We start from the raw sequence: 13,893 nt of genomic DNA, 5'->3' as shown, positions 1-13,893 counted from the left end.
GGTGTGGGAGCGTGTCCTAGGTCAACCCCTGACGGACTTGCAATGGTGCTTCTGCTGCGAACAAACCCACAAAATCTTTCAACTACAGGCATAAATTAATACATTTCAAATATCTGCGGCGGGCATATGTTACACCACACATGACCCACCGCATGGACCCTTCCAGGCCGCACACATGTCCCCGATTTAGGGCCCCATGGCTGATTTTGCGCACATGGCATAGACTTGCAACAGAGTCGCCTATTTTTGGGGAAGAGTATTTGGGGCGCTGTCTTCAATGTTGGATCAACCCCTACCTCCATCTACCCTTATGGCCCTGCTGGGCTACGTCTGAGGTCTCCCCAAGTCCTGAAGACGTTTCTGTGTAATGGCACTGCTTCTGGCTAAGAGGGAAGTCGCTATATATTTGGGGGGGGGGGGGAGGGGGGGGGGGGAAGCCCAACTACACTGAGGGGTTGGATGTACAGTATAACTTATTGCAATACTAACTGTGAGTTGTATGCTCAGCTACAGCCCCCTATGTCCATTGTAATGCACTCAGGGAAAACTGTGAAGCAAACGGTCGTGTTAAGGTTGATATGAATAAATGTGGATCTATGATGTTCTGATTGTCTTTGAAGGAAAAACTCTAAATAAAGGTTAAATATATATATATATATATATATATATATATATATATATATATATATATATTTATTGACTTCAGTCTCCGCACCACCTCAAAAAAAATTATACCTATAACTGTACAGAGGGTAGGAGAAATCTAATGAGAAAGAAAGCTAAAGGAATGATACCATTTCCCACCAGATCCTCCTAGATAGACTGCATACCATAGGCATACAGGACATGGCCCTGGAATGGCTGACAGATTTCCTTAAGGATCGAATTCAAACTGTAAATCTCGGCCCCTTCAAAGCAAAGACCACCGCGGTAACTAAAGGAGTCCCACAGGGCTCATGTCTTAGCCCTACCCTTTTTAATATTTATATTGCCCCTCTGGCCGCTCTGCTTAGGAAGATTGGGTTTATCCCAGTCTCCTACGCAGACGATACACAGCTGCTCCTGGCCTACGATACCGATGCGCCTAATATCCAAGAATTTTTTTCTAAAGGGATGCTCAAAATTACTGCATGGATGAGTCAGAATTTCCTTCAGCTCAACACTAGCAAAACGGAAATCATGCTATTCACGGAGGCAGTTACAAGTTGCTCCCCGAGTTGGTGGCCGGAAAAATTAGGGAAGGCCCCCACCCCCAAATCGGTGGTAAAGAACTTAGGAGTACTAGTAGACAATAGGCTAAACATGGATGAGCACATAGCATCCACCAAACGGTCGTGCTTCCATGTTCTAAGCCTATTGCGGAAAGTTTTCCACTTTCTGCCCCTGTCCACTTGCAAGACTCTTATACACGCTCTAGTTTTGAGTCGGTTGGATTTTAGCAACGCCCTTCTTATCTCGGCCAAAGAATCTGCCCTTCAGACCCTACAGGTAGTTCAAAACACTGCAGCCCGTCTGGTTACCAACGCCCCTCGTCGCACCCCCTCCCTCCCTCTCCTACACAAACTTCACTGGCTTCCCATTTGTAAACGTATTTATTTTAAAATTTGTTGTATAGTTTTTAAAGGCCTCCATCAGCTTGGACCCACATATTTTTCCAACAAACTGACCACATATATTCCCTCGCGCAGGCTCCACTCGGAAGGCAAAGGCCTCTTGGTCATCCCCCCGCTTTGAGAAAACCAAGTGGGGAGGGAAAGCTTTCTCTCACCTGGCGCCCAAAATGTGGAATCAGCTACCTGAGGCACTACGCCTTACCCACGACTACCTCAGTTTGAGGAAGAAATTGAAGACATTTCGGTTTTAAATACCATGAGCTTATATTTCTATGTCCACAGCGCGGAGATACCCCATGTGGGGCGATTCAGGCGCTTTATAAATCATCTAATAATAATATCCTGAGCCAAATGAGTGGGGTAAACATCGGAGTGCATTTTATTCAACTCATGTCTTCAGCATATGTTCATCACTCATCTAATAAATTCACATTTTGCAAATTAAAATGTGCAAAGTAAAGGCTGCTTAAAAAAACTATTCTGAATATGTATTTCACAAATCCTCCGAGAAGTTATCTCGCAAAGTGTCAACAAGCTGCAATGAAATGTGCAGTCAGGAACAATAAAATTCTAACTGACATCTTTCACAGTGTTAAAGTATTTGGCATGACTGCTCAACTGCGAAAACTGTTTTGTGCACACATATGTTGCTCCTCAGAGAAAGAGAAGATGCAATCTTTTTGCTTTCATTATCTAGTTACATTAAAATTCTAAAGTTTTATAACAATCGTTCATAGTGGGATTGTACATTGTATTATTTTGATTGTTTAAACTCAGTCTATAAAACCATTTAAACAATCACTTATCACTCACCTCAGTTCTAAAATATGTTCAAATTTATCACAGATAAAATAATTATAAAACTACATACAAGGCTATACTGTAATATCTCTGATAAAAGATTGATTCATCTTTCAACTATTAAGCCCGCGCTTTCTCTTTTTCATACAGGGATAGGTCCAAATCCCCTCTTCCCAAATCAGCATCCTTATTCAAAACCAAAACAAGTAAACCAAGAGGCTACTGTTTGATCTCTAGCCTCACCTAATGTATAGCAGTCTAGAAGTATATGGTCTTTTGTTTCAACCTCCTTGCAACACAACCTATCTTCTTAATTTGTTGCTACTGGCCTGCTGCCTCTAGAAATTGGAAGCTTACTCAATCTACACAGCAGGTAGGTTCTCCAGATATTGGGGCAAGTTCTATATACAAATGACCTTGTATGCATGCACACTTAAAATATTCTGCATATTTCCTAAATGAGGGTTTCTAAAACAAAGACACAATGTCAGTGGACCCTGTACTAGCTGCAACCTTTTAAGTGCAGGGACAAGGTAATATTTTGGACCAAAAGTATGATTATTCTAATGAAACGTTGTAGAGACGTCATGTTTGCACATTGCAGTGGTCACCCACCTACTAAGGAATATCCAGGAAGCTAGATTGTGCATACTTGATATGTACTGCCGAAAGCACTTTTGACTCAAATGTCAGGGGCATTTCCCATTTTAAAGCTTTTAGAGTATAAGCTGTATAATAAAAGCGCCCACAATAACGCATGGTTTATACTACTTCTATCCTGATCCTGATCCCAAAATCGGTACAAAAGGGGTGATGATGGACGGAGCATCTGAACCAATCAAACACTCACACCCAGTCAACAGATCTGGGTTTAATCCATCACCGTTCTTTAGCCCACTCTGCCACCCCAGTTCAGACAAGGTCATATGCAAATCAGTCTGACCCTGTGCCTCAAGGGATCCCAAAAACCACATACTGATCGGATCAATGCTCCTGCTCATTCATACCTTGGGGAGCTTTCTCACCATAATCACAAACGTTCACCAAATATGGCCTACCATACTGCTAATATACGTATTCTACACAATAGGAGAGATTAGTGACGCAGGGCAGTCTCTTGACCATTATCAATGTGTCTCGATGTTGCCCTCCAAGAGCTGTGCCCCTTCCTGCCACTTAATATATAGCACGTGTTGACAGCTGCATCCTTTCTTTCTACATTTTGATAATTCAGATCTTACAATGCCTATCTAGCACATCTGTTTGGAAAGCAACTCGCAATGCAGTATAGGAGCAACAATGGCCTGCTGTGCAGGTGTATCAATGCAATACTACCATTCACATTGCTCACAGCCAAAGAAAACTGTATAAACATACAAGTCAGCTATTGGTTCGAATTTCTACAGTTTAATGACACATGCCTTAGCATCCAGTAAGAGGTTGTCTGGCTTAATATCTCTATGGATGAATCCGAGCTGATGAATGGCATCTATCGCCAGCACAGTTTCTGCAATGTAAAATTGAGTCTCCTCCTCTGTCAATGTATCCTTCTTCATTAGCAAGGTCATCATATCACCTAAAAGAATAGAAGGGATATAATTATACTAAGCACCTCCAACCTGTTCACAGTATTAAATAATAACGATGTTTGGCAAGGTTATATTCACTGTAAGAATTACAACATGCCCCATTTATCTTGCAGCAACATCAGTGAATCACAACATAAGCAGCTCAATCTTGCAGTATGTCATAGTACCAAATACAACCAAAAAACACAAAGTATAGATGCATGGCTTAACAAAAAAGGCAAAGATTAATTCAGTCAAAATACTTTAAAGAAGATTGTGCATACACGAAAAGCACAATTTACCTAATAAAATCAGACGTACACTAAAGTTAAAAGTAGTTTCCAACATACACACACACCTTGAATCAGTGGCCAAAGTTTGATGGTCACTTCGAGATATCTCTTCACCACCAGTGGTGGGGGGAGACATCGCTCATCAAAATGCAGAAAACCTGGAATTGTGTCACTCAAATTTAGGACAGTAGGTTGCACAAAAATTCTTGGCCTTGAGTCTTCCACATATTTTCTTCAATTAAAACTGCAGTATCTCCAAAGGACGTCCGAAGCAGATTTAGCTATATCAGAAAGAAAACCTAACTGACCTTTATGCAGCCCATTCCAAGGCCTTTCCTACAATCACCAACAAGTCATGCTGCAGGCACTGACCACACCTTTGTGTGTAGTCTCTTCCATGCTGCGACTGCAGTCAGCAAGATTACATCCAGGTGATCGTAGTGAATAGGGAAGGAACTCAAAGGGGGAAATAATATTATTGGGCAAGCAACATAGTTTTCCATAGCTTTTTATTTATGGATCCTAATCTGGTGAGCATGCATAACCATACTCAAATGAAAAGGACAGATTTATAATTACTGGTCAAACAAGTGGTCATCAAATTAAGCTTGTGCTGTGGAGTTATTGCACACAACAAGTAATGACTGAACACTAAACAGGAATACTGCTTTGTATATCCCTAGAACAAATATATTTTAAAATAATTGCATGTTAGCACCCATATCTTTCCAGGTTTCTAAGCTAATCTAATAAAATAAAAACATAAAATCACTACCAACCACAGCCAGTCTTGATTTCCGAAAGTAAATTATCCAAATGCTTAATATTCAAGGACAGGGAGGAATGCACTAAACAATTAAAGAACAGTAATACAGCTTGCATACCATGCAGCAGGGACAGTAACAAGCAGAACTGAACAAGGAGAAATCATGGAAATGCTTTGCTAGGTATTCACGCAATGACAATGTTTGTCACATGCATTAAGTGGAAAATGAATATTCAGCACAAAATCAATCTAACAGCACTGTTCTTGATTAACACAAGCACATTATAACACACGAATGGCCTTAGTATTTTTGCAAAAAAAAAAAAATGAACAAACAAAAAATTCTATGGAAATTTAGATTGTGCAGAATGTATAAATATAATAAGTATTTAATGAGGAAATAGCAATGATAGGAGTAAAGTTTTAAAAGGAACAAATAAGCCTTAAAAGGAACAAATGAGCCAGTTGTGTAAACCAAACAAAGATAGCACAGGTGCCAATTAGGAGAAAGCTTGAGCAAGGTTCTTCTTATTGATGATCTTCAATAGGTTAAATGTTTTGCTCTCCATCGACAAGATATCAAATACGTTTTTCTTTTGCTACACCACAGAACACTGTAATTGGAATAGGTGTAAATTAAGCTAAAAAAGAGAATTATACACTGACAGGCTGGGATACTATGAAGAGATCGCCATAAAAAGAGTCCATACATTGTTGGAGGCTGCAAAACAGAATAGCCCGCTTGGATTTTGTTTCATTAAAACGTCTAAAAACTAACCATGATGCGGAGGCTCTCGCCAAACAAACTTTTTTCTTTACCATAATCCTAATCAGGATATACTAGGCATATGGAAAAAAGTAGAAATAGCATCCATTTTTAAACAAGCAAAGGCAAAACCAATAGGTCTTGCATTTGCCAATTCTTTTTTATCACTCTTGTTGTACAGCACCCATGACACTTTAACTCATTGCTAAAGTACAAAAAAAAGGAACTACGACGCAGCAGTCTTTTCTAGGCGCAAGATTTTTTTTTTTTTTTTACAGTTTTGTTGAATTTTAAACAAATTTTTTAAAAAAGGATTACTAAAGCATTTAAAAAAAAAAAGTTGTGTGAATGGAAGCGCACGGAGGAAATGATGAGCAACGTAGATGGCTGGGCAGTTGACAAAAGCAACACGGATGTGGTGAGTGAGGAGAAGAAGCAACAAACGTGACAGTTTAGCAATGTCTGACATGACTAATGTGCATTGCATCAAGGTATGCGTTCCAGATGTGTCCCTGTTAACATATAAGGTAAATGAATGCAAATTCAGACAACACTATTTTGGCTATATGTCTGTGTTTGTTCATATTTGACGTCGACATTGTGATAGACACTTGTCCCAGAATGACGACGCATCAGGTGTTACATGTATGTCATTGTATTAATGACTCAACACTTTCACAGTTCTTGAAATGATAAGGACAGATGGTATCTGCGTCATAGACAGACATGACAGTGGTTCTGCATAAATTGAGGAAAATGGCTACTTCCATTACCTTAGATGGAGTCGGAGACTACTTAAAATGGAGTTGGAGCGCAAGGGCTTTACGTCAGTTGTGGGTGTCGTGCTTGCTTCAAACTGATTTTAGTGATAGATATGTGAGGCACTGATGATTTCTCAATGAAATTCCCAAAACATACCCAGCCCTAGTGTGGCCTGAGACTTTCGACATCTTGAAAGTGCTCTGGCCTATGGCATTTCGGGCCTGTCTGTAAAAAAGCAAACAGGAACAAATGAAAAGCAGGTAGGGTTGCCCACAGGAACTATTATACCACTGGTTAGAGTGTGTACGGGAATCTCCCCCACCCACTGGCTAGTGCCAAGCATAAATGTGGCACCTCCATCAGAATACTACTGGACCTATTAGGTGGACTGAAGCTAGTGTACTTGGCATGTTTGACCTGTGAGAAGGACCTGAGGAGGTTGAAGTCCTTTTCACTTGAAATCCCAGTACAGAGAGATCTCCAAGGATCATAAAGCTGTTCACCCAGGATGGTTCCAGTGACATAAAAAAATCTGAAAACAACATTGCCGTAGGGAATCCCAGCTGAGCAGTGGAAACTGGACTGGATAGATCTAACGTTGCCTCTGTCTAGCCTGGCACACTGAAATCCTCCAAGTGTTGCCCCTGGGGTTCCGAGTGCCTTGGATGGGTACTCCTGTGGTTATTTTGGGCACTGAAAGAAGTTTGGGAACTGTTTCAACACTTCAGCTCCAGTCCTACAAGGGGCCTAACTGTAAAAAAATATCCAACCAGCAGTTCCATGGAGTGAGATTGAATGTCAGGTTCGTCTCATGTGAAGAAGAGTTTTAACACTGAAAAACAACAAAATCCCATTACAGATGGAGATTTAGAAATGTTTTCCACCTTCCCTACTTCCAGGCCCACCCTAACTGGTGAAACAGACTGGCATTGCATTGCCTTCATCCTCAAATCACACCCAGGTCCCAGTCTACTGCAATAATTGACTAACATTGGCGCTTAGCGGCTTTAGTTTGACTTAAACATTTAAAAATTCATATGGTCGGTTCCCACTTATTGGATTTTTTTGTTTTGGTGACAATCGGCATATTAAATCATTCTCTATTTTTAGAACTCGGAGTGGGATTTTTATTGTGTTTTCGACTTTTTCACTGTTTTAGTACTTCTAAATGCTTTAAACTTTTTGATTAAGTTAAGTCTGTCTACTTTGTGGCATAGCTACCAGAGGTTACGCCCAGATTTAAATTATTGAAACTGTTGACTGGTTCTAACAGGATAGTAACTTTATGAATTGTTGTGGGCACAGATACACTAAAACTAATAAAGCTCTTTCTCACAATACTGCTGCTCCTTAAAATCAAAATAAAATTGAAGCATCTCAAATTCACAAACTATTTCAGAAATTACACTGACATTTCCACTTACCTCCGGGAAGAAACTCCATTATGAGGTACAGGTTACTTTTGTCTTGAAAACTGTAAAACATCTTTACAACCCAGGCACCATCTGCTTCCACCAGTATGTCTCGCTCTGCTCGGATATGGGCCACCTACAATTCAAAGGAATCTATATATGTTGCCAAAGATTCCTTTTAACACTACATGAATTTGGTAGATAAACATAAAACATTTGCTGAAACAACAATTCCCAAAAAAGTGTTTCAGAGTACGAAACCAGTCCAGAGTACAAATATAGAAAACATTTTACGCTGTTTAAATATATTATATGTCAGTCAAAATTCTTTTGGTAATGCGTTTTACAAAAATGTACATTGGTTTCAGTTGCAGAAATTGTCATTAAAACTAGATTTCCTTCTACACATCTTTGGGCTTTCCCATGGCACCACGTTTATTGAAGGGTTCCATTCAGAGACACTTTTCTTTGGATGGATGAACAATTCCAATGCCAAAACACTCTGTTTGTAGTATGTACATTATAAAACCCTCAGCTTCTGGAACTCGAACTTCCATACCCATATCCATCTGAAAGTCAAAGTATGTGATTTATCTCTTACAATCTGTGACCAGCAAGAGTTACGTTTCCACTCCAATGCATAATTGTTGGGGGTCTTCCTAAGAGCAGCGACGGTTATTAGATATCAAAAGATTCTAAAATAAATAAGCAGAGGAGGCAAGGGGTGGACTTTGGGAGAGAGTTCCCAAAAGAAGAATACTTGACAAGCTGTAATGTATCTAAATAGAATTTAACAGGTCAGAATGGACATTTAAAAACAGAAGCAAAAGAAGTGGATAACCACTGCTGCACCAGGTCAAATACACACTGTACTAGGTTAAGCCCACACAATGAGCTATTTCAGAATCTCGGGTGGCTAGTAACAATCTTTGTTGAGAGAAAGATCCTGCCAATTATTCTTTGGGGTAGAAACTTTGACAAGCTGGCCTAAGACCAAACATAAGCCATTAATGTCCAACTTTTTTTTTTTAACTCTTTCACTTTTTCACTTTATTAGAAAAGAAAGATATGAATACACATACAAAAACAGCATATACCGCCACTAGAGCAGTCACTGCGATACATAGGCAGACGCAGAAATACTATTTTAGTTGTTGAGTGGGGGTGATGATCCCAGAGTGAACAACACAAAAGAAGTACATAAAAGAATGATTCCGGTCAAACATATTCCCAACTTCAGTAACCTCTCTCCAGCAACACCTCCCCACCCCCCAGCCCATTTGTCTCAGACCAACTCCACCCCATCACGGCCTACAGGCCCAAAAGGCATGCAGTAGCTATCAGACCCTGGCGGCATGCTAACGCCTGTCGTGCAGAGTTATCTTTCATATATCTCAAGAAGGGGTCCATATTTTATTAAAGCACAGCTTCATGTCTCGTATTGTGGCCGTCAAACTCTCCATGGTGTACAAGTCCCAGGCTACAAAGCCATAGTAAGGATCTCTGGGCCCTTTCACCGGAAGGCAATAAGCAGTCTTGCGGCCAGGAAACAGAGTGTGATCAACTTGCCTGAAGGGGGTCGAGAGGGTAGAGTCCCTCCCCATCCAGCACCCCCAGGAGCACCTGAAGGGGGTAGGGAATGATCTTAACGTTCAGGATCTCTGAGATTTGGGGAACACCGGCTTCCTAAAATCGGCCCCAACCAGGGATTCCCACCAAATGTGGATACATGTGCCTCGAATCACACACCCCTGCCAACAAATACCACTCGTTCCCATCATGTGCGACAAGAGAACCGGGGTAAGATACCAGCACAGAAGCAAGTTCAATAGCGTGTTCCTTGTACTGGGTACATACAGAGGTCTTACCCACTCTCTGCCATATTGTGACCAAGTCACCTTCGTCTATTTCCATACTCCGATCTTGTGATCACTGTGCGATATAGCCAATCTTAGTAATGAAGGACCAAAAATGTTGACGCTGTACTTTTTTTGCTTTTAACTGTACATATTAATTTACCCTTTTTTTATTCCTCCTATAAGCATTCACTGCACCATTACATATTTGTGTATTTTGCTACCGCTCAATTTTTGGTAGCACTCAAATGTTTTAACCAATTCGAAATTAATTATACGGTCATCTCTTGTTCAGTTTGTTCAAGCTTTTTAAAAGAAAAAAAAAATCTGTCCCTTTGTGGATTCAAGTGGGTCTGCAAATGTCCGTAAATAATTTCTCCTGAAAGATCATTTTAATTTCAACTTTTACAATTCTCTGGTTCCCTTTCTCTTTTTTATTTTGTAGCACTGTGTTAACGTGATCCCACCTCCCTTTTGAGCACCTTCTTTGACTTCCAATCTCCTCTTTGTAGATTAACAGACGACCCTGGTGAACCACTCCATGTCATCCCATTACTAGAGGGGTTTACGCATCCAAATCACTACTTATTGTAGAGCGGACTTCACTTTTTCCAATTGCTGGGCCTGTGTTCTCTACGAGGTCACTTGCTTCGGATGTATGACGTTACAACGCATACTTTTACAACGCATACCTTTACAACGCATTTTTTACAACGCAACATCCTTTACATCGCATTCCATTACAACAAATTTTATGAAAACTACCTTTACCAAGCATTCCATTACAACGCATACTACCTTTACAATGCATACCATTACAACGCATACCATTACATTGCATGTATGGTAAGTATTGGATAGTGTTGGGGTAAAAATTACTATTCTAACTCCAGGGGGTGCAACAGTAGGGTAAGTGTTGGATAGTGTATGGGTAAAAATTACTATTCTAACTCCAGGGGGTGCAACACTAGGGTAAGTGTTGGATAGTGTAGGGGTAAAAAATACTATTCTAACTCCAGGGGGTGCAACTGTAGGGTAAGTGTTGGATAGTGTAAGGGTACTATGCGTTGTAATGGTATGCGTTGTAATGGTATGCGTTGTAATGACTGCGTTGTAAGACATGAGTTGTAATTGTATGCGGTGTAGTGTCATGCGTGGTAATGGTTGCCTTGTAATGGTACGCGTTGTAAGGGATGTTGCGTTGTAATGACTGCGTTATAATGGTAGCGCGTTGTAAAAGTTGCGTTGTAAAGGTTGTTTCCCCTTGCTTCTATTGCCTCACCTTTTCTTAACTCTTTTTTGATTCTTTAAGAAGCTGAAAGTTTTCATATATCCTTCATTGCGGAAAATCCTGTTTACCTTGACATGACCTTATCTTGCACCCGTCTGGTATAGACACAGACAGATTCTCCTTTCTGAGACTCCCAGTCAAATTCCTAGTATGAGGCTGCAAAGCCCTGATCCTTTTCTCCTTCAACTACATTGAGCTCCTGGGTCGATCTTGAAGGTTATCAGGTTGCAGGGCTTTTCAAGCAACCAAACAGAGCACAAGCAGAGCTACCTATGAGGAGCATTTTGAATTATTTTTGCCTTGAGACATTTTTACACATGCTATTTTGCACTGTAACATTTTGAATGGGGAGATTCTGTCAGGCACCGAATGAATATCCCAGAAAACCTACAAAGCAATTAGATAAAAGATTGCAAAATTGGTTAAGAACAACTAACCAGAGGAAAAAATATAGTGTTTGCAGAATTCCTGTTATTTCTACATATTTAAAAAATGTCATCCTTTCAGATATTTAGTACTACAACCATACAACTCCACTTCATATAGTGACTAACTCCCTCAATAACTTCTAATACCGCACAAGGAAAACCCTTAAAAATCCTGTACCTACAGCAGTGAGACCATCAAATGCTCAAATTAAAATTACTTTTGTGCAGTGATGCCAGAAAGCAATCACTGAATTCCATCCCCTCCTTCCTGCCAGCTCTTTACTCATCTCACTTAAATGAGGAGAGGGATTTCCTCCACCATTGAAAGAGGCATAGGCACTGACTAAAAGTTGTGTTAATAAACACACTATCAAGCTATATTTTACAGTCCTATTTTTTTTCAGTTTTGTATAGCGCTAGCTAGACCCGTAGGTATCAGAGCGCTTCACATACACATTTGTGAAAAACAGAAGGGCCTTGTATTACGCAGAAGGCTGACAGTCGGTAAGAAAACCAAGGATAAAGAATACAGCATGAACAATAAATAACTGTGCAAAAAACAAGGTGAATAGCATAGTCCGTTCACCAACAATCCTTGAATGGGAGTCAATTCGGAATATTGAGGTCTATGTTAGTTGACGTTGTTCCGTAAAGTATTTGTTAAGGAGATGGAGTTTGAGGTCCCTTTCGAAACAGGAGAAGGAGGGGTTGCATCTGAGGTCCAGGGAGAGCGTTCCATATCCTGGGAGCGTTGCCAGAAAACGATCGGAACTGGGTGGTTTTCTTTTTAATTTTTGGTGGAATGCGAAGGAGTGAGTTGGAGATTCTCAGGGTTCTGGTTTGACCTGCTCTTACCAGTTTGTTGTTCAGGTAGTTGGGGGCCAGAGAGTGGAGGTGTAGGAAGGTAGATCCCTGACTATGGTTGCCCCCAACTTTTTGCCTGGTGTTTTGCTGGTTTTCTGACTTAGTTGACCTGGGGCCCTGCTATTCAGGACCCCAGGCCTACTGCTCTCTCTGTAAAATGGATTCCATGTACCCTAGGTACATATCCAATTGGATACTGAGTCACCTTATCAGTCCCTGTACAGTGTACCTTAGGTACCCAGGGCATAGGTGGACCCAGGGCCTACCAGGGGCTGCAGCATGTATTATGCCACCCCTGGCTGGCCATCCAAATCTGACACAACTGGCTGCACGACAGCTGGGGCAAGGTGGTGTAATCACCCTTTGCTTTAGATATAGTATGCCTATATCTAACCCTAAAATGGACACACAGATCTCCTATCAGTCACTCCTATGGCAGGCCTTAACAATCCTGAAGGCAGAGTGCTTGGAATCGTGTGAGATGGTGCTCTGGCATGAGCTGAGCCTGTCTGCGGCTTTCGGGATCCATCCCTTAGCCGTTTCCATGATATCGCATACCATATACTCTTAAGTGCATTATAATCCTCGCGGTTATATGCCAACTCTGGTATCGCTTTATCAAAACATGTCGAGTAAGGTGTCATACGAATTGGAATACTGACCCCTCGCCAATTCTGGCGACGGGGTTAGCATTCCACCCTTCTAGAGGGACACGACATGTATGTAACCTATAAGCCCGGTTAAAGTCAGACAGAGCCTTAGCATCCACAAAATGGATGCTGCCACCGAGACACAAGTCTGCCCTCCTGCTGCTGGGAGTCCTCCCAGAGCAGGAGGCAAGGACAAAGGGTTTCCTGCCAGGGGCGGTGCCAGCACCGTCCCAGACAGGGTTTTGTGTATTCCAGGTAGGCAGGGCTACAGAGGAAGGTGACTGCAAGTGGCACCCCGGTGCTCACTGTGCATAGGCCGGCTGAAACCAGTTCCAGGGGCACTCCAGCCCCTGGCCTGGGGAAAGCCCGCCAAAGGAGAGGGGTGTAACCACCCCCCTCCTGGTCCCACCCATAGGGCAGGACTTAGTCGCGTGCCAGCCCCCTTTTCCCAGATAAAGGTAGGAGCAGGCCCCTTCCAAATTAGATCATCTTTGGAATCAAGACACGACTTTCTACGAAAGGACATCAAGATTTCTTCTTCAAGATTCTCCCTTGTGACTAAGGAGTAGTCACCGTGCATCCGCAGGCACCATCTTAAGAACACTGCGGTCTGCTGCAAGTCCTTCCTCCGGAATCCGACTGCCCAGCTCGACGAGAACCGGCTTCCCTGGCACCTCTGACCTCTACCCACCTCTACAGCAAAGCTGAGAACCGTGGGTGCGACGAGACCTCGAGGGACCGGCCATCTTCAAGACTGCACGACTTCTTTCCAGCACGACCGCCGAGGGATCCTCTGGTGAGTGCTTTGTGGTCCGAGAAGCCC

General features: G+C 41.8%; 1 protein-coding gene across 2 annotated transcripts in view; it reads right to left on the bottom strand.

Moving 5' to 3' along the window:
- The window catches only part of STK38L (serine/threonine kinase 38 like), a 456,714-nt gene that overhangs the window by 130,375 nt on the left and 312,446 nt on the right, over positions 1-13,893 (bottom strand). For both annotated transcript variants that reach the window (XM_078674124.1, XM_078674123.1), the window contains exons 6-7: positions 7,994-8,117; positions 3,836-3,990 (exon numbers count right to left, since the gene is read on the bottom strand). In XM_078674124.1, the coding sequence (XP_078530250.1) occupies positions 3,836-3,990; positions 7,994-8,117 (279 nt within the window). The remainder of the gene's footprint in view (positions 1-3,835; positions 3,991-7,993; positions 8,118-13,893) is intronic.

This window comes from Lissotriton helveticus, chromosome 1_1 (genome assembly GCF_964261635.1).
Source record: "Lissotriton helveticus chromosome 1_1, aLisHel1.1, whole genome shotgun sequence".
Taxonomy (NCBI): domain Eukaryota; kingdom Metazoa; phylum Chordata; class Amphibia; order Caudata; family Salamandridae; genus Lissotriton; species Lissotriton helveticus.
This window is presented reverse-complemented; position numbering and strand designations above follow the sequence as displayed.